This window comes from Corvus hawaiiensis, chromosome 17, assembly GCF_020740725.1.
Source record: "Corvus hawaiiensis isolate bCorHaw1 chromosome 17, bCorHaw1.pri.cur, whole genome shotgun sequence".
NCBI classification, from domain to species: domain Eukaryota; kingdom Metazoa; phylum Chordata; class Aves; order Passeriformes; family Corvidae; genus Corvus; species Corvus hawaiiensis.
In genome coordinates, this window is record NC_063229.1 from 4,227,113 (window position 1) to 4,251,060 (window position 23,948).

Below are 23,948 nucleotides of genomic sequence, written 5' to 3' on the forward strand. Positions count from 1 at the left end.
TGACAGCAGCAGCCAAATCAAAGATGCTGCTAGATTATATGGTTTCTTGCATAATATGCATTCTGGTTCCCTCTCTGTGTTTGTCTTTCAGCTGGTGCACAGGGAAAAAAAACCATATCTGAAATGGGACGTGAGCAACCTTTATTTTCCTTGTTTCATCAGGAGGAGAAAGCAAATTTGCTTTGTGGGAGCAGCAGCACCTGCTCAATGGCAAATAAATAGCTACAGCTTTGATATTACAGTGCATGTAATCATTAGCAGCACAAATGGCAGAGGATTAACCCTCTGTGTGCTGGCCAGGGCTACCTGGCAAAGGGGTGGCATGTCACTGCTTCCAGCAGAAATGCTCCAGGAGGTGTCTGTGGAGCGGGGCTGGGGCTCTGGATGGGGCACAGGACCACCCTTCCCAGCCCAAGGCACTGGCTGGCATGGCTACAAGCCACCAGCACTGGGCTTCCCTCAGCCTTGTGCCACTGGCACAGGGGCCACCCCACTTCTGTGCACCCCCTGTGTGCAGGATGGAGCTGGGAAGGGTGGATAGACATGGAGCAGGCACAGCAGGAACGTGTCAGGGGCTGCTCATGTGTGGGGAATGATGAAATGCCCTGGGTTTATGGACCAGCTTCCCTTGGACCCTCTCTCTGGCTCTCCCTGCCTGCTGGGCCCACTGGAAGGCACAGAATAAAGTGCAAATCTCATCCGAAGCAGAAACTCCAGTGCTACAAAGAACTGCTCAGTAACTGTGTGGTGGGGCTGGGGTCTGCACCTCTGGAAATCCAAGTGCGGGACCAGCTCCAGAGCAGATCCTACAGCCTCAAATCCACCCTCTCTTAAGCCAGGAAGAGGGGAAGTGTTCTTTAACTACAACTTTGGTGATAATTGAGCCAAAGCATCCAGATTTGGCTCCTGCTTGCCTGCTGTGCCATCTCTGTGTTGGCTTTTCCCCAGGCCGTCGTCTGTGCTGCTCTCTGCAGAGAGGACATGAAGCCACTGCTGTCAACAAAGCTAAGAGCTGTATCCCTGATGAAACACTTCCCTTTTCCAGCTTTTCCACCCCTCCCCAGAGCACAATCCTGCCTGCTGCTGGGCTGACCCGCAATCTGGTGCAGCCACATGGCAGGCTGGACTCCCAGGTGGTGGCAGGATTTTGGCCAGCGATGCCTGGCTGCGCTGCTTGGTCACCATCCCCTCTCCAGATGTGCCAGGAGAGCACTTGGAATGTCTGTTTGCCTTCATTGGGAATTTGTGCACCATATCCTGCAGCCCTGGGCAGGAAACACCTACAGGACAGCCCAGGCACTTGTTTTCACATATTTAAGGCATTTTAAAATTTTCTTTTCCGTTTTCCCTTTCCATTGCATTGCCTCATGAGCCTAAAAAAAGCTTCACCAGGGATGCTGTCAGAGGAAAGCAAACAGGGGCTAAATAAACTCTCCTGCAGCCAGACGCTTCCACAGTGAACGTGCCACATCACACAAACCAGCCATAGGGTCCCAGAGCCAAAGAGAAATTGTGTCCCTCCAGCCAGGGAGGTAACTGCTGTGGGAGAGAAGTATCTAGCTGGAGACAAAGCCAGGAAGTTAATATTTAAGCATTCAGACAAGGAACAAATGACTTAATTAAATCAATTACAGAGGGAGAAATGGAGCCACTTAGAAAGCGTGTGTAAAGAGACGGCGAGGCTGCTGCGAGCTCATAAAAGAGAAGGAGGAGGGAGAGTTAGCAGGGAAGATAAACGGGCTGGTTTAATCCCTGCTGTTAATTAAGAGCTGAGCGTTTGCACTGCGCTGAGTCAGGGTCGCAGCAGCGCTTTCACTCTTTGAGCCGCGCTCAGTGCCCAAACTGTGGCAATGTTTGTAACCAGGTGGAGTAAAGGAGGGGCAGACTGAGGTGCTGGGAGGGATGCAGGGAGGAGAAAGAGGTGACATAAAGCTTTTCCACACTCCTGAACCTCCCACACCCTGCACCAACAGCACAAACCCAGCCCCTATCCTGCATCTTCCCAGGGCTGGGGTCACCCTCCTGACCTTGCTCCCCTCTTCAGATGAGGAATTTCTGCCTGCATGATCCTAAAGTAATCCACCCAAAGAGGAGAAAAGGAAGCAGCAAAAGGGCTTTCATCCCTGAAGTTTCTCTGCTTTTATTCCTGACTCAATGTGGGGTAGAAATCAAGGCTATTTCCTACCATAACTTCCAATTAAATGACTTTCCCCCTCCCTGCTGCTCTCTCCCCAGATGAAGCTGCTTCCAGTGCTGGCCATGGACACCCAACTGGAGCTGTGGCCAGGCTCCAGGAGAAGGGCTCCCAGCTAAAGCCTGTTTGGGTCTGGGACACATCACACACCGTGTCAGATCTCACTCTGCCTGACAAAAAGCCATCCTTGCCCCGGGAAGTGTTCCCTGGGGTTCTCTCAACAGGCAAGAAGCAATTATAGGCTTTTGTAACCAACTCAGCAGCAACCAAGCAGGGAAAGCAGGACCTGGAATTCTCCACATGAAGCAGGCGGAAAGTGGCTGACAGCTTTGGGGCAGGAAGGTTCCCTCTGTGAGGCCACTTCAGGCATCTCCTTCTGAAGCTTTTAAAGCCTGAACGTTGGGTTTGAAGGCAGCAATACAGGGAGTTAATAGTGTTTAGCCGGTTGGCTGTCACTCCTTGTAAGTAAATAAGCAAACACAAATCCATCTCGCATCTCAAGCTATAAACCCCATGTCAGGGAAAGGCCACTGATGGCTTTGCAGAGTATGAGCTTATCAAGGATAATTAGTTGTCATAAAAATTTGCTCTTCCCCACTCAACACCAGCAATTTTGCAGAGTGGGCACTTCAGCACTGCTCCTGAAAACAGCCTCTGGTCCAGCACTTCAGCCTGTGGGAGCTCCTGGCCATGCCCTGAACATGCCTGGGGAAGATGCTCTGCACTGTGGACATGCACATTTCCAGAGCTGAAAGACAGAAATGAATAACTCAGTAACTCACTTGCTTTTGTTCTTCTCCCAAACTGTCCCACATTGATGCCACGATTTTCGACACGTCCCCAAAGGTGGCGTTGGGGTTTTGCCCTTTGATGGCTGCTTGTGTGTCTCTGAAAAACAGGGCGTAGGCCGAAACGGGCTTCTGAGGCTCATTGGGGTCCTTCTTTTTCTTCTTCTTTTGGCTTTTGGGCTTTTTGCCCAGGTCTGTTGAGGGTCTTTTCTCTCCAGTAGCCTGTAAAACCAAGAGAGGAACCTTAGCAGTCATCTGGGAGTGGTTTGATACAAGTGCCTGCTACAGCTACTGAGCCAAGGAGATGAGAGGGGGAATGGGAAGTGGAGAGGTCCCAGCATGGAGAGGGGCCAGCAGCCCTGGGGGTCTCTTTGTCCCCCAGGAGCCTCTTGGATCATTGCACAAACTGCTGGTGGATGCCTGAGCCTGCTTTGGTGCCTCCTGGCAGACCAGCTCACAGCTTGGGTTTGCCCCTTTGTTCCTGCTCCAAATCTAGGGCTTTCCACACACTCATCACCCATCACTCTCCTTCCCCACCCTCCTCCCCAGCTCACTCACTCCTTGATCCACTTCTGGAACCTCTTCAAATGCCTTTCTTCCTAGCTAATTGCTTTAGCAATCCATCAGTTTTCCACAAACTTGGCTTCCACATGGTTTCTGATTTGCATCCCAGTGAGCCCCCTTTGCAAGCTGCTCCTGACTTCCCTCACCCCCCATTCCAGGAGGGCTCTGAGCACTGACCAAGCAACACCAGCACCACATTAACCATCACACCAGGGCCATCCAAAATTTGCTCCATCCTGCTAACATGTACGTACTCCTATCCAGAGGAATATGCAGGAATTGAACTGTTTTAATTGTATGAATGAAATGCTTTGCACGTGCTGTTCACTCTTACGCCTGATCCGGGTGCAGCACGATGACCAGGAATGGCCCTGTCCACACTCAGTGCCCAATGGGTGCTGGAATTCAGGGGAGCAGGTGTTGGGGTTTTAGTTTAGTCTTAGGTTTTCCTGTTAGAGGAATTTTCTCCCATATGCATGTTGCTAGGGGACAAATAGCTGTATTTAAGAAAGACAAAAAGGGGAGTGGGGCGGGCCTGGCTACTCCTTTGTCTACACCTGGGTGTGGGGACAGTTCGCTCTGAGCGTCCGGAGAGAGAAGCTGCAGAGAAAGGAGCTGCTGCTTCTTTCTTTTTGGCCGTTCTTTCTTCCTGCTGGAAACAACGCCGGGACCCCAAAAGCCGCTTTTCCCTGCCCTGCTGGAGACCGAGCTGTGGCTGCCCTGCCCCGCTGCTGCTTCGAGCTTTCGCTACGCTGTAGCCCTGCTCGCCCTGCCTGCCTGGGCCTCCGTGGTTTTTCCCATCTGGATACATCTCGCCTGCCACCCGGGATTTGCGTTCGTCCCTGCCATTCCAGCCTGCTGTTCCTGAGAGCCCGGGATCAGCTGCCCAGGGGTTTGTGAAGCCTTTGTTCCATCCCTTCCCGGGATCCCAGGCCGCCAGTGCCGCGTGTGTCCCGAGCTCGCTCCGGAGCGCCCCCTGCAGCCGCGGGGGAACCATCGCACCTGCCCTGCTCACCGGGAGCCGCCAGCGCCCCTGCCGGCTGCGAGCGGAACTGCACCCGAGGGGAAAGGGCCCGACAGCCGAGAAGGCTGGGACTGGGTTTGTGATTGCTGTTACTGCCATAGTTGTTGTTGTTTTGTTTGACTGGTTATATACATATATATATAGAGTAAAGAACTGTTATTCCTATTTCCCACATCTTTGCCTAAAGGCCCTTGATTTCAAAATATAATAACTTGGAGGGAAAAGGGGTTATATCTGCCACTTCAAGGGGGGCCTCTGCCTTCCTTAGCAGACACCTGTCTTTCAAAACCGAGACAGATCTTGGCGCCCAACGTGGGGCCTGAGGGCATTAAGAGATAGAGGTGAAAAAGGAATAACAGTTCCTCGATAACTTTATTTTGTGTGCTGGATATTGGAACCTTGTTAGGCAGCACTATGTGGTCTAGTTTACCCTGGTTCGGGTGGCATGTGGCCATGGCTATATTCTTCCCCTTTGCAGCTCCTTACTTGAATATGGGTCCTCTGACTAAGGCTACCATTGCTGTTATCCAGCTTGCGTTATGGGTCGAGAAGGTGAGGAATTCATTGGTTTTTAACTTCCTCCGGAATGTGGGCACATGGATAAACAGCTATCACACACTGAGCACATGTTTTTGGGGTTATGTTAACAATGGTACCTTCTGTGAGGAAATGACGCCAGGGGAAGTTTTCTCCCAACCCCTCAACCAGTTCTTTGGGCCCACCCCATCAATTTTCGAAGGGTTTAAATTCCCTCTGAATACTAACCATCTGCTGCTGATAGGCCTACTCTATTTAGCATTCAAGGATAAGTTGAGATTGGCTTGGATATCTACCCGGACACCAGCCCCAGAGACTAGAGATCCTGCCCCAGAACCTGACATGGCCCCAGAGAGTAGAGTTCCTACCCCAGAGCCTGATCCTGCCCCAGAGCCTGACACGGCCCCAGACACTAGAGATCCTACCCCAGAGCCAGAGCCTGCCACAGCCCCAGACACTAGAGATCCCGCCCCACAGACTGATACTGCCCAACAATCCACCTCAGAAATGGACTACCCAAACTGGGTGGGGGTACTGGCAAAAGGGATGCAGGAGATGTGCCAAGAGATGGGTCAGGTGCGCCAGGGGATATGCCAGGAGATGGGTCAGGTGCGTCAGGAGATATGCCAGGAGATGGGCCAGGTGCGCAAGGAGATGTGCCAGGAGATGGGCCAGGTGCGCCAGGAGATATGCCAATTGCTAAGGGAATACACCTCCTCAGCTAGTGAAAAACCCTCTCCCTGCCCCAAAGAGGGTGAGTCCGATGGTGCAGCAGTGGAACCCACGGATGTTACAACCGTCCAGGCTTCAGCTGAACCACAAGGGCAACCACAGCCAGCAGCAGTCGCCCCTGTGCAAAGGAGGAAGTATAAGACCAAATCAGTACGACCAGTTAATGATGATGGGCAACCAGGGCCCTCACAACCAGCAGGAGAGCCAGAGCCAGAAGTCATCACTGAGTCCCTGTCGCACGACAGTCTCCGTGCTATGTGAAACGACATTGTGCGAAGGGGGCGTGAGCCTTATACCACCTGGCTGCTTCGGGTTTGGGACCTTATGGGCACAAGTGTGCAACTCGATAGTGGTGAGGCAAGGTATCTGGGATCGTTGACCCAGGACCCAGGTGTGGACCAGATATTTGTGAGGGAGCCAGGGCCTCTCTCTCTCTGGGAGCGGCTCTTAATGAGTGTGAGAGAAAGGTTCATTCACAAAGAAAGAATGCAGGAGTATCATCATAGAATGCAGTGGAAGACACTCGAGCAAGGGATCCAACAGCTAAGAGAGGTGGCAATATTAGAGGTACTCTTTGGGAAGGATGGACAGCATGATAATGACCCCGATAAGGTCAGGTGCACAGGACAGATGATGTGGAACCTGGCAAGGCTAGGGCCATCGCAATACACCACCTTCATTGCAACGATTGATGCTGACAATACCCGAGAAACAGTGGGCTCTGTTGCCAACAAGCTCAGGCATTATGACAGCATGATCAATGGCCCGCTGAAAGCTCATGTCTCTGCTGTGGTCCAGGACCTCAAAGAGGACATGAAGGAGATGAGGAAGGAAATGAGGGAGGAGATGAGGGAGGAGATGAGGGAGGAGATGAGGAGGGTCAGTGTGGCACCAGTGCGAGTCACAGGCCCCCAAGTCAGAGCCCGTCGTCCCCCTGCTAGAGAGAGAGGGTACACCCCACGAGCTGAGCTGTGGTTTTTCCTGTGTGAGCATGGGGAAGACATGAGAAGGTGGGATGGGAAACCCACCTCTGCCCTGGCAGCGCGGGTGCGTGAACTCAAGGAGGGAGGCACTAACCGAGGGGGTTCCGCTAAGGTGAAGGTAGCCTCAGCCTCCCGTGACCGAGCTGCCAGGTATTACAGAAGGGAGGATGATATGTCGGATCCCCTTGAAGGTACCTCGAGCATGTACGCCCAGGGAAAGAATGATAACCAGGGCTAGAGGGGCCCTGCCTCTAGCCAGGAAGAGGCACGGGAGAACCGAGTTTTCTGGACGGTGTGGATCCGATGGCCTGGCACATCAGAGCCACAAAAATATGATGCATTGGTTGATACTGGGGCACAATGTACTTTAATGCCATCGGGACATGTGGGGGCAGAACCTGTATCCATCGCTGGGGTGACCGGGGGATCACAGCAGTTGACCCTTTTGGAAGCTGAGGTGAGCCTGACTGGGAAGGAGTGGCAAAAGCATCCGATTGTGACCGGCCCAGAGGCCCCGTGTATTCTGGGCATAGACTTCCTCTGGAATGGCTATTACAAAGACCCAAAAGGACTCAGGTGGGCATTTGGGATTGCTGCTGTGGAGGCAGAGGGCATTAGGCAATTGAACACCCTGCCTGGACTATCTGAGAATCCTTCTGCAGTTGGGCTCCTGAAAGTGGAAGAGCAACGAGTGCCAATTGCCACCTCGACAGTGCACCGCCGGCAGTATCGGACAAATCGAGATGCTGTGATCCCCATCCACAAGATGATCCGCGAGCTGGAGAGTCAAGGGGTGGTCAGCAAGACCCACTCACCCTTCAACAGCCCCATCTGGCCTGTGCGCAAGTCTGACGGGGAATGGAGATTGACTGTGGACTATCGTGCCCTGAATGAAGTGACTCCACCGTTGAGCGCTGCCGTGCCAGACATGTTGGAGCTCCAGTACGAGCTGGAGTCCAAAGCAGCAAAGTGGTACGCCACTATTGACATTGCCAATGCATTCTTCTCCATTCCTCTGGCAGCAGAGTGCGGGCCTCAGTTTGCCTTCACCTGGAGGGGCGTGCAGTACACCTGGAACCGACTGCCCCAGGGGTGGAAGCACAGTCCCACCATCTGTCATGGACTGATCCAGACTGCACTAGAAAAGAGTGAGGCTCCAGAACATCTGCAGTACATTGATGACATCATTGTGTGGGGGAACACTGCAACCGAAGTGTTTGAGAAAGGAGAGAGAATAATTCAAATTCTCCTGCAAGCTGGTTTTGCCATCAAGAAGAGCAAGGTCAAGGGACCTGCCCGAGAGATCCAGTTCCTGGGAGTAAAGTGGCAAGATGGACGACGTCAGATTCCCACTGAGGTCATCAATAAGATCACAGCAATGTCTCCGCCGACCAACAAGAAGGAAACACAAGCTTTCCTAGGTGCTATAGGTTTCTGGAGGATGCACATTCCCAAGTACAGCCAGATCGTGAGTCCTCTCTACCTGGTTACCCGCAAGAAGAATGATTTCCACTGGGGCCCTGAACAGCAGCAAGCCTTCGCCCAGATCAAACAGGAAATTGCTCACGCCGTAGCCCTTGGCCCAGTCAGGACAGGACCAGAGGTGAAGAACGTGCTCTACTCTGCAGCCGGGAACAATGGTCTGTCCTGGAGCCTCTGGCAGAAGGTGCCTGGTGAGACTCGGGGCCGACCACTGGGATTCTGGAGCCAAAGCTACAGAGGATCTGAAACCAACTACACTCCCACAGAGAAGGAAATCCTGGCAGCTTATGAAGGAGTCCAGGCTGCCTCAGAAGTAATCGGCACAGAGGCACAACTCCTCCTGGCACCCCGACTACCGGTGCTGGGGTGGATGTTCAAAGGAAAGGTTCCCTCCACGCATCACGCCACCGACGCTACTTGGAGCAAATGGATTGCCCTCATCACGCAGCGCGCCCGAATTGGAAACTCAAGTCGCCCTGGGATCTTGGAAATAATTACAAACTGGCCAGAAGGTGAGACTTTTGGGTTATCTTCTGAAGAAGAAGAGGAGCAGGTGACACGTGCCGAAGAAGCCCCACCATATAACGAGCTACCAGAGAGTGAAAGACAATACGCCCTCTTCACTGATGGTTCCTGCCGAATTGTAGGCGCTAGCCGGAAATGGAAAGCCGCTGTATGGAGCCCCACACAACAAGTTGCACAGGCCACTGAAGGAGAAGGTGGATCGAGCCAATTTGCTGAGCTCAAAGCTGTCCAATTAGCTCTGGACATAGCTGAAAGAGAGAAGTGGCCAAAGCTCTACCTCTACACCGATTCATGGATGGTAGCCAATGCTCTGTGGGGTTGGCTGGAAAGGTGGAATAAGGCAAACTGGCAGCGCAGAGGAAAACCAATCTGGGCTGCTGAGGAGTGGAAAGACATTGCCACTCGGGTAGAGAAGCTATCCGTGAAGGTCCGTCATGTAGATGCTCACATCCCCAAGAGCCGGGCTAATGAACAACATCGTAACAACAAACAGGTAGATCAGGCTGCAAAAATAGAGGTGTCCCAGATAGACTTGGATTGGCAACATAAAGGAGAACTGTTCCTAGCTCGATGGGCCCATGATGCCTCAGGCCATCAGGGCAGAGATGCCACCTATAAGTGGGCACGAGACCGAGGGGTGGATCTAACCATGGACAGTATCTCCCAGGTTATCCATGACTGTGAGACATGCGCTGCGATCAAGCAGGCCAAGCGGGTGAAGCCTCTGTGGTATGGCGGGCGATGGTCCAAATACAAGTATGGGGAGGCCTGGCAGATTGATTACATCACACTGCCTCAAACCCGCCAAGGCAAGCGCTATGTGCTCACAATGGTAGAAGCCACCACTGGGTGGCTGGAGACCTACCCTGTGCCTCATGCTACTGCCCGGAACACCATCCTGGGCCTGGAAAAGCAAGTCCTTTGGAGGCATGGCACCCCTGAGAGAATCGAGTCTGACAATGGGACTCATTTCAAGAACAGCCTTATAAACACCTGGGCTAGAGAACATGGCATAGAGTGGGTGTACCACATCCCTTACCATGCACCAGCAGCTGGGAAGGTTGAGCGGTGTAATGGACTGCTTAAAACCACCTTGAAGGCACTGGGTGGGGGGACTTTCAAAAACTGGGAGATGCATTTAGCAAGAGCCACCTGGTTAGTTAACACTCGAGGTTCCACCAGCCGAGCAGGCCCTGCCCAATCCGAACCCCTACAAACAACAGATGGAGATAAGGTTCCAGTGGTGCACATGAGAGGTATGCTTGGAAAAACTGTTTGGGTAAAGTCTGCCTTGAGCAAAGACAAACCCATCCGTGGGGTTGTTTTTGCTCAGGGACCAGGTTGCACCTGGTGGGTGATGCAAAAGGATGGAGAGACCCGATGCTTACCTCAAGAGGACCTTGTTTTAGGGTGAACTACCCATGGCTCTGTACTTGTATCAATATCAGCATGTATATTTGTATATAATTTGGGTAATGCATAGATTTATATGGTTAAAAAAAAGTTAAGTTTCATGTAACATGTTAGTATGGGAAAAAATTCGGGGTGGATAATGTTGGGGTTTTAGTTTAGTCTTAGGTTTTCCTGTTAAAGGAATTTTCTCCCATATGCATGTTGCTAGGGGACAAATAGCTGTATTTAAGAAAGACAAAAAGGGGAGTGGGGCGGGCCTGGCTACTCCTTTGTCTACACCTGGGTGTGGGGACAGTTCGCTCTGAGCGTCCAGAGAGAGAAGCTGCAGAGAAAGGAGCTGCTGCTTCTTTCTTTTTGGCCGTTCTTTCTTCCTGCTGGAAGCAACGCCAGGACCCCAAAAGCCGCTTTCCCTGCCCTGCTGGAGACCGAGCTGTGGCTGCCCTGCCCCGCTGCTGCTTCGAGCTTTCGCTACGCTGTAGCCCTGCTCGCCCTGCCTGCCTGGGCCTCCGTGGTTTTTCCCATCTGGATACATCTCGCCTGCCACCCGGGATTTGCGTTCGTCCCTGCCATTCCAGCCTGCTGTTCCTGAGAGCCCGGGATCGGCTGCCCAGGGGTTTGTGAAGCCTTTGTTCCATCCTTCCCGGGATCCCAGGGCACCAGAGCCGCGGGTTTCCCGAGCTCGCTCCGGAGCGCCCCCTGCAGCCGCGGGGGAACCATCGCACCTGCCCTGCTCACCGGGAGCCGCCAGCGCCCCTGCCGGCTGCGAGCGGAACTGCACCCGAGGGGAAAGGGCCCGACAGCCGAGAAGGCTGGGACTGGGTTTGTGATTGCTGTTACTGCCATAGTTGTTGTTGTTTTGTTTGACTGGTTATATACATATATATATATAGTAAAGAACTGTTATTCCTATTTCCCACATCTTTGCCTAAAGGCCCTTGATTTCAAAATATAATAACTTGGAGGGAAAAGGGGTTATATCTGCCACTTCAAGGGGGGCCTCTGCCTTCCTTAGCAGACACCTGTCTTTCAAAACCGAGACACAGGACACAGGGAACAGGAGATGCTGCCACTGGGCTGGGAAGTAAAACAGCAAGGCTGGAAACAAGGATGCTTCCACCGAAGGCAGCATGGAAAGAAGATCCTGTATCAGTCTCCCTTGGATGCCCTGTGCAGTGCATTAGGAAAAGGTTCTTCCCCCAGAGGGTGCTGGGCACTGCCCAGGCTCCCCAGGGAATGGGCACGGCCCCGAGGCTGCCAGAGCTCCAGGAGCGTTTGGACAGCGCTGCCAGGGATGCCCAGGGTGGGGTTGTTGGGGTGTCTGTGCAGGGCCAGGAGTGGGACTGGGTGATCCCTGAGGGTCCAACTCAGGATATTCTGTGATCCTATGAATATAGGGGACTGCAGAAGCCTCCATGAGAGGATGTGCAAAGGAAAAAACCCCTGGAAAACATCTGGATACCCATCAAAGCTCTCAATGCATTAACTGTGGCCAGTGAAAGCTCGCACTACAGGGAAGCACCATTACCCTTATTTTATAGTGAAGGAAAACCAAAATACACCAGACGACAGAGAATAAAAGTACTGGCTGGATGTCTGCATCCTTGAGGGCAAACAGGACACCAGCCCCTCCACCTGCAGACCCCGAGCTCAAGGCACTGCCATCAGCTGCACAGGTTGTTGAATTGCTTGGAAAGATATTGGTCTAAACACCAAGATCTCGTGAAAACTGTGCCTCCAGCCGAGCTGGGGACAAACACCCTCTTCTCCTGATGGATTTGTCAATTTGAGCACATGCTTGGCAGTGCCAGGATTTAAGAGGCTGGCACAGGGCAGGCACGGGGAGGAAAGGGCAGCAGCGTTCTCGTTCTCCGCTCTGCAGCTCTTGACTGGTCATTAATTTCAGTATCAGTGCAGTGACATTTGTCAAACAGACAGTGACCATTAGTGAATGAGCAGAGAGACCAAAAAAATCGCATTTAATTTAAAATTACCCAAATGGGCTTGAATGGGAGGCCTGGAGGTGAAAGGCCAGCTTATTAGAAGGAAAAAAAAAATGCATGACAGGGCTTCAGCCCATTAGGAAGTGAGATGGTATTTTAACTAACTGTGATCCTATTTGATTCAGTGGGGTGCCATGGGGGACCTGCTCCCACACAGTCACTGACCAAGCCAAGGAGCTGGAACAGCAGCAGCACAACCCCAGCTGGATTCACAGCTCAGGCAGAACCAAAGAGCACATGGGCTTTAAGGAAAACAGATGCTGCAAGGCTGCCTGGAGCCACCAGTCCCCAGCAGGGAGCAGAGCAGATCAGGGTTTGGTATTCCTGGGGTTTTCCGGGTGTGACACGCACCTGGGAGGAGACAACAGCCTGGTCTGGACCTCAGAAGAGGCTTGACCAACCTGAACCATGTTCATGGCTAAAGTCAACTCCCAGTGAGCCAGTGCCTCGCTGCCCCAGAGCATCTGCACCCCCAAGGGTCATCCTCACGGTCAAAGGGACCAGGGAGGCTTGGGCAGGGGGATGAAGAGTGTGGCCACCTGCCCATGGTGGCCACCAGCACTGGACCTGCCCCAGAGAGGTGGCAGAAGGTCTGTTTGATGACAGATGTGGACTGGGGCAATGATGTGAGCCCAGAAACTTGGTGCCTTTTTAGATGTTGAACCCAGGAAGAGCTGAAACCTCATGGGCATTGATTTTAACGACTGTGATCACCATAGTTATTTTAATAACTATGGAGAGTGACCACTAATCCAGCTGGGAGTTGGGCTGTAGCCACCTCTCCCTTCAGTGCATGTGCACTCACCACGCAAGCTATGAAGCAGGTAAATGCACCAGTGAGGCTCAGAGACCTCTGAAATTCATAAGCTCCCTGGCTCAGAGGACCAGCTGGACCTGAAGGACCTGATGGCATCGGACTAATTTCTTTCACGTGTGACCTTCTCGCTCACAAGATTAATTTCTGCTTGTTGAATGTCGTTTTGATGCCTTGTTGCAGAAAAGCCCTTAATGGCCACGTGAAACATGACTGATGGGGGAAGGCAGCAGCTGTGCAGACAGAGAAAGCAAACAGAAACCTGCAGGCCACAACGTGGGTCTGCTGCTTTCCTTACACTCAGCATCTCCTCCTCCATCAAACACATCACTCCCACCTGTCTGGGGGGTTTACAGGGCAGAAGAATGAGAGGGATTGCCTTAAGGATTAGGAAAAATTCTAATCTCTGCAAGTTGTCATCATCTGGACATCTCCAAACCCTTCCTACCCCATGGCTACCACTGGCTCAAGAAAACAGAAGATCCAACCCTGAAGCTGTGTCCTCCTCAGGGACTCCTGGGGGGCTGACAGGAAAGTTGGGTGGTGCTGATGGAGGCAGAGAGACTGAACCTGGTGTGTCACTAAACGAAACTCATTTTCTCTTGACGTGGAAGATTTCAGCTCCCAGGTCATTGCCTGGAGCTTTGTGACACAGGCTTTGGGAGATGGCAGACCACGGGATCCAGCAGCACAACCCATCCCACAGTGAACATGGAATCACAGAGTTTGAAAAATTCCATTTGTTTTTAACCTCGTGTAACCGTTCTTGTCAGTTTTAATCCACTGAAGCTGTTTCTCCACCCACACGAGCACTCTGCTTTGAAATGCCTCAATCTGAAGTGAAGTTTGGCAATGGATGAAAAACTACAGGATTGATGGGAATCCATTTTCCTGGATTTCCATGAAGAGGGAGAGGTTTTTGCTCAGTCCTAGCATTTTCCTACTTTTCTAGCCTGTGCACTGTTTGCTGCTCTGGTTATACATTCAAACCCTGTCACAACAGCCTATTTTGGTGGGACAAGGTTACAAAACCAGTGCCTTGGGTCAGCACCTTCCAGTAGAAGGTTTTCCATGGAAGGCTTTAATCAGAGTCCCCAGGGAGCCCAGCGATTGCCCTGCAGGCACAGAGGCACGGTGATTGCTGCAGTTTGCTCTCAGTAAATAACAGCCACAGGCTCCTGGAACACAGCACATGTTGTTTGGCTGTGCTGCTGCATTTGGAGAGAGATGGACAACAACCAAGACGTGCCCAAACCCCCAGGAATTCCTTGGGTTTGCTGGTGTCACACTCAGCAGCAGTTTTGTTGGCTGTAGAGACCATTTGGGACATTGCTGACTACTTCAAACACCACCTGGCTGAACAAAAAGGCAGAAGACTCTTCCTCTTTTAATTCCTGTTCATTTTCCTTAGCAAGCCATGTCCGATGAGCTCAGTTAAATACCACCATGAGCTCCTTTCCTGTTTCAGTCTTCTCTACCCACCACCAGAAATCTAATGTAGCTCCAAGCATTTGCAGACCCTAAGCCCTGAATCTGCTTTGCTCATCATAATCATCCCAGGAAATTCTGTAGCCTGATGGACCTGGTAAAACGTGAAGGCAGAAGAACAACTCTGATCTCCAAACCCGCTGTGTGAATGCCAGCCTGCCATGCTGGGCCTCACCCTAGGCTGGGAACAGTGCCCTCCTCCTTGGGAAAGTCTCCCACTATAAATATAAAAACAAGGCCAGAAGTCTATGCTCTTTAGAACAATGAAAAACACCATTCCCCATCAAACCCAGCGTGACCGCACGTACCTTGTAATGCGACTCAGTCTCCTCTTCCTGAGTGGAGCTGGAGGGAGATGGGGTGGCAGACTTGCTTCCCGGGGGCGAGGGGGAGCCGTGGGTGACCCCGCTCCGGATCCCCATCTGGGAGATGAGCTGGGACTGGCTGAGGGCACCCATGGGGCCACCCAGCATCCCGGGCCGGTTGAGCAGCGGCACTTGGCGGTTGGACTCGTAGGACGCGGCGTCCGAGTGCACCATCTCCTGGATCTGAGTGAGGAGGAGATCGCTCGTGACTACAAAATTCATTCATTTATTTATTTATTTGCCATACTGCCCAATCTCTTTGAGGCTGGTTTATTGTTTAAATTGGTCTACACAGATGGGAAAGTCTTCCTGGTGATCCCTTCCACACGAGGCAAGAGCTGGGCACCATGCACCCATTGCTGTGCCCATGAGGTGCTAAATCAGCTTTGAGTGTGGGTCTGTGTGCTCAGAAGGTGCCCCTGCCTGCCTCAGGGACCACTGGCGGCTGGCACCCACCAGGGGTCAGATAAAAAGGTTAATAAATGAGCAATTTATGGCCAAATCATGAGGAGAAGGGAAGGTTACTCCAAGCCCCATTCAACCTGGCCTTGGACACTTCCAGGGATCCAGGGGCAGCCACGGCTGCTCTGGGCACCCTGTGCCAGGGCCTCCCCACCCTCACAAGGAAGAATTTCTTCCTAATATCCCATCTAAACCTACCCTCCTATAACTTAAAACTATTCCTTCTTTTCCTGTCATTCCAGAACCTTGTCCAAAGTCCCTCTCCAGCTTTCCTGGAGCCCCTTTATGCCCTGGAAGGGGCTCTAATGTTTTCCCAGAGCCTTCTCTTCTCCAGGTGAACCCCCCCCAGGTCTCCCAGCCTGGCTCCAGAGCAGAGCTGCTCCAGCTTTTGGAGCATCTTCAGGGCCTCCCTCTGGACTCATTCCAGCAGGTCCATCTCCTGTACACCAAGAAGCAAATAAGGGATGAGATGAGATGAGATGAGATGAGATGAGATGAGATGAGATGAGATGAGGACAAACCCTGCTGTTTCCTGTGCCAAGACCCCATTTCCAGTTTGTACCATTTTCCCTGAAAACCCCATTTTCCCCTAGGATCCATCCTTGCCCATCTAGTAGAGTTTGGCTCCTGCACAGCCTCATCCAGCCATGGAGTGTGAGGGAGGCAAACCCTATCTGAAACGTTTCCCAGAGTTTTCCCCTTTTACATTAATCTGATTAATGCTAACATGAATTTAAAGACCCGAGCTCCCAATCAGCCCTCTGAAGTGCAATCTCTCATTACCAGGGGAGCTTTGCCAACTCCATCAGCAGCACACACACGGAAGGAAACCCATGGAAGACCTGTGAGGGCTCCATAGGCTTCAGAGGACGTAAATCCAGATGCAAACCCAGATTTACTGCTGCAGGTCAGGAATCAAGAGCTTTACACCACACCCGACAGAACGTTCTGCTCTCCTTTGGACTCTCCGTCAGTAGAGGAGCAGTGTCAGGGGAACAGATTTCCCTGGATCTGCCCTTCTTCTGCATTAATTGTGAAGGGAAGGGATTTAACTCACAGGAATTAAATATATTCCTGCATTTCAACAGCAGGAGCGTGACTGGGGCTGTCTTAGGGGCCGCACTGAATTGCTGCCCTTGGCTTTGGTGGTGTCAAGGAGGCAGCAGGGCTGGCTTTGCTTAGAGGCAAAGGGGCACAGAGCTTAACTATGCTCTGGTTAGGGGCATAGAGCTTAACTATGGCGAGTTTTTTGTGCCTTTAAAACCTTATTATGTGCCCTTGAAACCTTATTATGTGCCTTACTGCCAAGCTCTGGCCTCTCCTGGTCATAAAGGCATCGAGGATGATGCAGCCATGGGGATGGACACCAGGCTTGGGCAACACAGGAGGCAGCAGAGAGGCAATTTTTGCATTTAAAACTGAATTTGCAGAAGTCATGGGAGGGGCCTGGGTGAGACAGGCAGCGACAGGGACCACGCAAGGTGGGAACACAGCACCCATCTGCTGAGCAGCCAGCTATTCCCAAATCCCAGCCAAAAAATGTACATTTGTCTTGGGTTTTGTCAGTTTAATCCAGACCTTTCAAGTTGGAGAAGATCTGCCAGCTGCTAAGGAAAAGAATAATTTATTGTCCTTATTTTAAATTTAAATGAAGGGAAAGTTTAGAAGACGGGTGTTGGAGAAATGGGGAAGGCTATGAGACGTGGCTTCAAAAATTCTGAAGTTTAAAATAGCTTGCTCACGTTTCAGCCACAGCAGTCTCCCGAGGAAATACTGTACTAAAACAATTTTGGGGGAAACTTTTATTATGTGGCCAATAGACCACAACGGCTCCGTTTATCCATTAAATATGTAATCACACACTTTTTCTTTACAGTGCATGTTAGTTATGCATCAGAGCAGAACAAGTCCAGGAGTGCAATTATGGATATGGGCCATGTGTTGTAAATGCCTCTGAAAATTTGTAGAAAAAACCAGGAACCAGAGCCTGGCTCAGAGAACCCCTCCAGAAGCCCCTTGCTCACAACCCCATCACAGACCCCTCTTGAGACACAGCATTTGTGCTGGGATGTCCCCCTCCAAGGATATCTTAGTGAGATGATTCCTCTCAATTTCTTCACCTCATCAAAGGGACCCCATAAAACCAGACTTTTACTCAGGGCCTGTGGTGACAGGACAAGGGGGAATGGTTTTAAACTTAGAGAGGGTTGATTTAGGTTAGATATAAGGTAGGAGTTTTTTACAGTAAAGGTGGTAAAACACGGGCACAGGGTGCCCAGAGAAGCTGTGGCTGCCCCTGGATCCCTGGCAGTGTCCAAGGCCAGGTTGGACGGGGCTTGGAGCAACCTGGGACAGTGGGAGATGTCCCTGCCCATGGCAGGAGTGGTACTGGATGGGCTTTAAAGGTCCCTCCCAACCCAAAGCGTTCCACAATTGTATGACAAAAACTGGTTTTAGTTGAATATTCTTGGTTCTTCTCTCCTCTCCCACATCTCCATCTCTTCTCCCCCTATCCAGGAGGCTCTGCAGGACACATGCAGAGCTCCTCACATGCACCCTGCTGAGCAGTGTCTGGACAGGCAGGAACTGCCTCCACCATTTGGCACTTGCTGCATTTCTCTCCACTTCTATTTTTTTTTTTCTTTTTTAAGTGCAATTTTGGAAGCAACACACCAGGTTGCCACCTCCCCATCACTCCTGGTGATGGCTCCTGGTCTCCCCAGCAGTGGTGGAAAAGCCACTCATGTTTTCCAGTTGTAACATGTTTGGGGTGAAAATGAAGGTGAGCGGTTCAAATGCAGCACTGGAGCTCCTTAAAGAGGATTAAGGGTGAGGATGGCCCTGACTCAAGCCAGGGAAAGGATTATTCCTGCTTCCCACTGCAGGATCCTGCAGACACTGATTTCAGGGGCACCCAAAGCAGGTGATATCCCCCCCCGCCCCCCCCAAGAAAAGAGAGACCCAGGAGCAGGATTTTGAGATGCTTCCCTGCAGCAAATGGCCTCATCAGGCAAGTAAATGGCGAATGAAATTGTGATCATGGCAAACCAAAGTGAAAGGAGGTAATGAATGCAACGTTCCCTGTGTGAAAGAAAACAACCTGGTCCTGTGAGGTGCAATCCCAGCACTGGGCTCAATGGGGCTGTCCCATGCCTTTCCCCTCCCCGAAGCACTCGGCAGCACCACAGCGCCCGATGGAAACACGGAATTAAATAACCACCCTCCAAATGTGATCAGCTCCTTCCCCAGGAGCAGGGCCTGTGAGAGCCAGGTCAGATCCCATCTCCATCCCGGGAATTCAGCACAACAAGCTCACCACGAGGTGCTGCAAAAGGCTCAGGATGGGTTTGCAGCCTGTGCTCAAAAGATGTTTTGCATCTCAGAGAGGAAACCCAGAGTGTAATGTGATGTAGTCATAGCTAAAGTAATTAAGTGCATCTTACTTAGCAGATTCCCAAAGGCTGTGCTAACTCAAAGACAGCTTCTTTTTTTCCACAATATTTCAATTCTTTTAATGAATATGCATATCAGGCCCATAAACGCTCCAGCTAATCCAAAGAAGGAGAGAAAAACAGGCTGAGAACGGCACATGGTCCATGTTCCCTGTTTCTGGGGAGAAGGGGAATTCAGTCACAAATGCCATGGGGAAAAGCCCGGTCAGGGACTGGGGTGCTCTGCTAACACAGATAATGTTTCAAGTGTGTCAAGCCCAGCTTCAAATTAACTGTTCCCCAAAATTTTAATGTAAAAAGCAGCTCTTTCCAGCAGTATGGGGTGGAGCACCAGCCAGCAGACCCGGGGCTCAGGTGCCAGGATCTGGCAGGGATGGCTGTGTCATGAAATGGCCTCCTGCTAAATCCTAACTCCTGACTGAAGCCTTGAGGCAGGTCCCACCCCTAAAACCACCTTCTGCCTTTGCTTTCCATGGGATTTTTGTCCTTCTCTCACCTTCCTTGGTCTCGGCCGCACCCTGAACAAACACTGTGCTCTGGTGGCAGAAGCACAAATCCAGAGCTCCTGTGTTATTCCCCCGTGGTGTGCTCTGCCCTTGGAGCAGTGCTGCTCCGAGCTGCCCCAGCCCTGCTGCCTGCTCGGCTGGGCTGCAGTCCCACGGGTGGGATCCATGCTGAACCACTTGTGATGTTACCCAAGGAGCAGGGAAAGGAGAAATTTGGCTGGAGTTTGCCACACAACACTGTCTGACCCCACTGCACAGGCAGGACCTGGGGGTGCTGGAGGATGAGAGGCTGGACATCACCTGGGAATGTGCATTGGCAGCCCAGAAATCCAAACATGTCCTGGGCTCATCCCACAGCATGGGCAGAGGTGAGGGGGATTCTGCCCCTCTGCCTGGCTCAGGTGAGACCCCGCCTGCAGAGCTGCCCCAGCCCAGGGATTCCCAACATCAGAAGGACCTGGAGCTGCTGGAGAGAGTCCAGAGGCCACGGAGATGCTCCAAAGGCTGCAGCACCTCTGCTCTGGAGCCAGGCTGGGAGAGCTGCAGGTGCTCACCTGGAGGAGAGAAGGCTCCAGGGAGAGCTCAGAGCCCCTTCCAGGGCCTAGAGGGGCCTATAAGAAAGATGGGGAGAGACTTTTAGCAGGGCCTGTTGTGACAAAGGGTGATGGTTTTAAACGAAAAGAGAGTTGATTTAGAGTAGATATAGGGAAGAAATTTTTTCTGGTGAGGGTGGTAAATACCGGCACAGGGTGCCCAGAGAAGCTGTGGCTGCCCCTGGATCCCTGGCAGTGTCCAAGGCCAGGCTGGACGGGGCAGGGGGTTGGAATGAGATGTCTTTAAGGTCCCTTCCAACCCAAACCATTCCATGACTCTAGGACTCCCACCCTTCCCAGGGTCAGGTAACACAGGTGGGGTGAGCTGAGCTGAGCTGTCAGAGCCTTCCTCATCCAGGGTCTTCCTCCCAGGCAAGGCAAGCAGCTACTCCAGGGGCAGCCACCAGGCTCATCCACAGCACAGCTTCCCTCTCCTTGGGTTTGTTCCCAATAACAAGCCATTATAATCACAATCAACCAGGGAGAGGAATTATCTGCTGAACAGCTTTGAAGCAAAGTTTTCCCAGCAGGCTTTTTCTGTATTGAAGTTTCAATGTAAACGCATCACCATAGCTGAAATGCTTAAAGATGATTTACTTAAAAAAGAGAGAGAGCAGGAGAGAGAGGAGCTGATAAGAAAATATATCCCCAATTACCACCCCTCCTCTTCCCGATTTGTAACTGCTCCTAATAAACTTTCATGGTCTATGTAAAATGCTTTAGTGCAGTGACAAATTTCTGGTGGAATTTGAGATGTCTTGTTCAGAGTAATAGCTATCTCACACAGGTGCCCAGCTGCTATTGTAAAATCAGTAAGCATTTAATTGAAACAAATGACTATAATAATAGTACATTATCCCTGCAGGCTCATAGCCATAACAGTTTTAATTATTGAGTTAAGAGTCAAACTAATTTATCCTTTAAAGTAACAGCCACATCTTTGGTTCCACCGATCATCCTATTACGAACATGAGGGGAACAGCTGGAAAGGATTTAAAAAGGAAGTAATTTATTTTGGTAGAGGTGGGGGGGCATTTCTCATACGGCAGAGGATTTCTCTGCGCACTCACGTTCCCAGCTGTGGTTGTCACCTCCCTCCTGGATGCATCCAGTTCCCAGAGGGAATAAGCACCCTCTGCCAGCTCCTGGGGATCTGTACCCCCTCCAGGATGCCATGGGGGGGCTTTGCTGGCCCAGCAGCAGCAGCACAGGAGCCCAAGGGAACCGCTGGTGCCAGCTTTGGGGGTTTGGGCACACGGAAATTTTTTGGATCTACATTAAAATTACAGTTTCTCTTCATCGAACACAGTGGAAAAAGAAAGGTTTTCCAGACTCAAGTTTGCAAACATGATCTGAAGGAGCATCTCTGAACTCAGAGCCAGGCAGCAAAGAGGAAGAATCCACATTCATGGTTTAAAAAAGCATTTCTGAGACACAGACATGCCCTGGGGCAGGTTTGAAGGCACAGCTTTCCCCAGCCCTCGGTTTCATGAGCCTTCCTGCTTTTGTTGTGGTGGCTGTGACACAGGGGATCTAAAGCATCTCTGAGAGCCCTTGGAGCACCACACGAGGAGGGGATGGAAAGAGGAGGGCTGCAAGGAGCTGGGGAACCCCTCCCTGTTGGGTGGGGTTCAGAAGCTGCCCAGGGGGGTGGATTCACTTGTCACATTGGAGCAAGCCTGGAGTGCAGCGTCCATGGCCAGCCTGTGCTGCCAGCCCTGGAGCCCACACCCCAGCACTGGCCAGACTGGAGGGCTCTCACCACTCTGTCCTTCCCCAGAGCACTTGCAGAGCACCATCAACCCCCTCCTGCTCTGGCCAAAGACACAGAGCTCTGCACTCTCTCCATGTTCCCCACCCTGCTCACTGCTCTGGATGCTTTTTGGACTTCTCCCTCAGCAGCACCCACCCAAAGCATCTCACACCCCTTTTCCAGAGCCACCATCTATAAGGAGAGGAGTCCTCACCTTGAAAGATCTTTTTTGCTCCTGCAAGGGGGGCAATACTGTTTTTCTAAACCCATATCCTTCATTTGGGATCAGCTTACCAGGCCACGCCAAAAGCTCTGCATCTGTCTTCCGCCACCTTCCTGCTCACTGCATCATCATCTGCCAGCTCTGCTGGCAATTATTTCATGCTTCCTTTGGCAGAAACATAAAAAAAACCCTCCAGGAAGACAGAGTGACAATCCAGCCCACCAAACCTGTGCAACACTGGGTTCGTATTGTTCCACTTTCTCAACAGACTTTGTGCTTCCAAGTCAAATGTCTTGCAGATGTCTCAGTATGTTATGTTAACACTGTTACCTCTATCACCCAAACCTGTAATCTCATCAAAAAAGATATCAAGTTAGCTTGACAAGATTTGTTTTCCATCAGCCCATGTTGATTGGCATTAATTATATTACCTTCCCTTAATTCTTTATTAATTGAGGCCTGGATCTGCCACTCCATTATTTTGCTGAGGATTGATGACAGACTGACAGGTCTGTAATTACCTGGGCTGTTCTGTTTCCCTTTTTAAATATTTGCACATTAGCTCTTTTCTAGTCCCCCAGAGCTTCCCCAATATTCCAAGAATTATTAAATACCAGCATTAGCAGAGCTCCTCAGTCACTTATCTGAAGCCATGTACAGACAAGCTCAGCCTGATGGCTTAGAGGGAACCTGAGCAGACAAATAGGAGAAAAGAAACTTTTCTGGTTTAGGTGCTTTAAATAAAACCCCCATCTTTCCAATTAATGTTGGCAGTTCCAAATGCAATGCTTTCAAACATGAAGCTTCACCCTAAAGCCACACAGTGTCCCCAGATGAGGTTCCCAGGGCTTCTCCCAGTTGTGTTTATGTGGGAATGGACTGAGAGCAGCTCTGAGGAGGACTTGGGTGGATGAGAAGCTGAACATGACCTGTCCATGTGCACTGGCAGCCCAGAAACCCATCTGTATCCTGGGCTCATGCACAGTGAGGGCAGGGGGAGAGGGGGATCCTGTCTCTCTGCTCTGGTGAGACCCCACCTGCAGAGCTGCCCCCACCTCTGGGGACCCCAGTGTAGGAAGGATGTGGAGCCTGGAGTGAGTTCAGAGGAGGCTTTAAGGGCTGGAGCCCCTCTGCTCTGGAGCCAGGCTGGGAGAGCTGGAGAAGAGAAGGATTCAGAGAGACCTCAGAGCCCCTTCCAGAGCCTAAAGGGGCTCCAGGAGAGCAGGAAAGGGACTTTGGACAAGGGCCTGGAGGGACAGGACAAAGGGGAATGGCTTCCCACTGCCAGAGGGCAGGGATGGATGGGATATTGGGAAGGAATTGTTCCCTGTGAGGGTGAGAAGGCCCTGGCACAGGGTGCCCAGAGAAGCTGTGGCTGCCTCTGGATCCCTGGCAGTGCCCAAGGCCAGGTTGGATGGGGCTTGGAGCAGCCTGGGATAGTGGAAGGTGTCCCTGCCCATGGCAGGGAGGTTGAAACAACATGGTTTATAAGGTCCCTTCCAACCCAAACCGTTCTGTGGTTGTAGATGACTTTTGTCTCCTCATCTCTGAGGATTTTTTGATCCGCTTCTGTTACTGTGTAAATTGCTCCTTATGTTTTCTAGCCTTGATCACCTCTGCCTGGTTTTTTTCCCCACAAAGAGAAGTTGCCTGCAGCAGGCAGGGGAGGGAATGACTGAGGGCTGGTGTTGGGAAGCACCTGCCTGACACACGGAGCTCAGCGCTTTGGCAGCCCGTGATCTTGTGCTACGATATCCTGCTATTACAGGGGAAGGAATCCTCCAAACACAATTAGCACTTCATCAGAAGAGAAAGAACTGTAACTTCTGGGTGAGAACAATGGTGTTAAACAGGGTAGAGACTCTGCTTGGCAAACAGGGAATATTGCTCCTTAATATTGTCATCGCTCCAGGGGCTGGGAGGGCACGGCCAGAAGGAACCAGCTCAGCATGGCATGAACTGAATGTTGTTATTTTCCTGTGATTCAACCCCCACCGTGGTCATCTGCCAGCAAGAGCATTATTGTGGATTGGTGCAGCAGAGATGTCCA

The 23,948-nt window shown here is 51.5% G+C and overlaps 1 protein-coding gene across 3 annotated transcripts in view; it reads right to left on the reverse strand.

Moving 5' to 3' along the window:
• Positions 1 to 23,948, reverse strand: part of TOX2 (TOX high mobility group box family member 2) — a 159,142-nt gene that overhangs the window by 18,808 nt on the left and 116,386 nt on the right. For all 3 annotated transcript variants that reach the window (XM_048321835.1, XM_048321836.1, XM_048321837.1), the window contains exons 4-5: positions 14,853 to 15,092; positions 2,977 to 3,204 (exon numbers count right to left, since the gene is read on the reverse strand). In XM_048321835.1, coding sequence (XP_048177792.1) covers positions 2,977 to 3,204; positions 14,853 to 15,092 — 468 coding nt within the window. The remainder of the gene's footprint in view (positions 1 to 2,976; positions 3,205 to 14,852; positions 15,093 to 23,948) is intronic.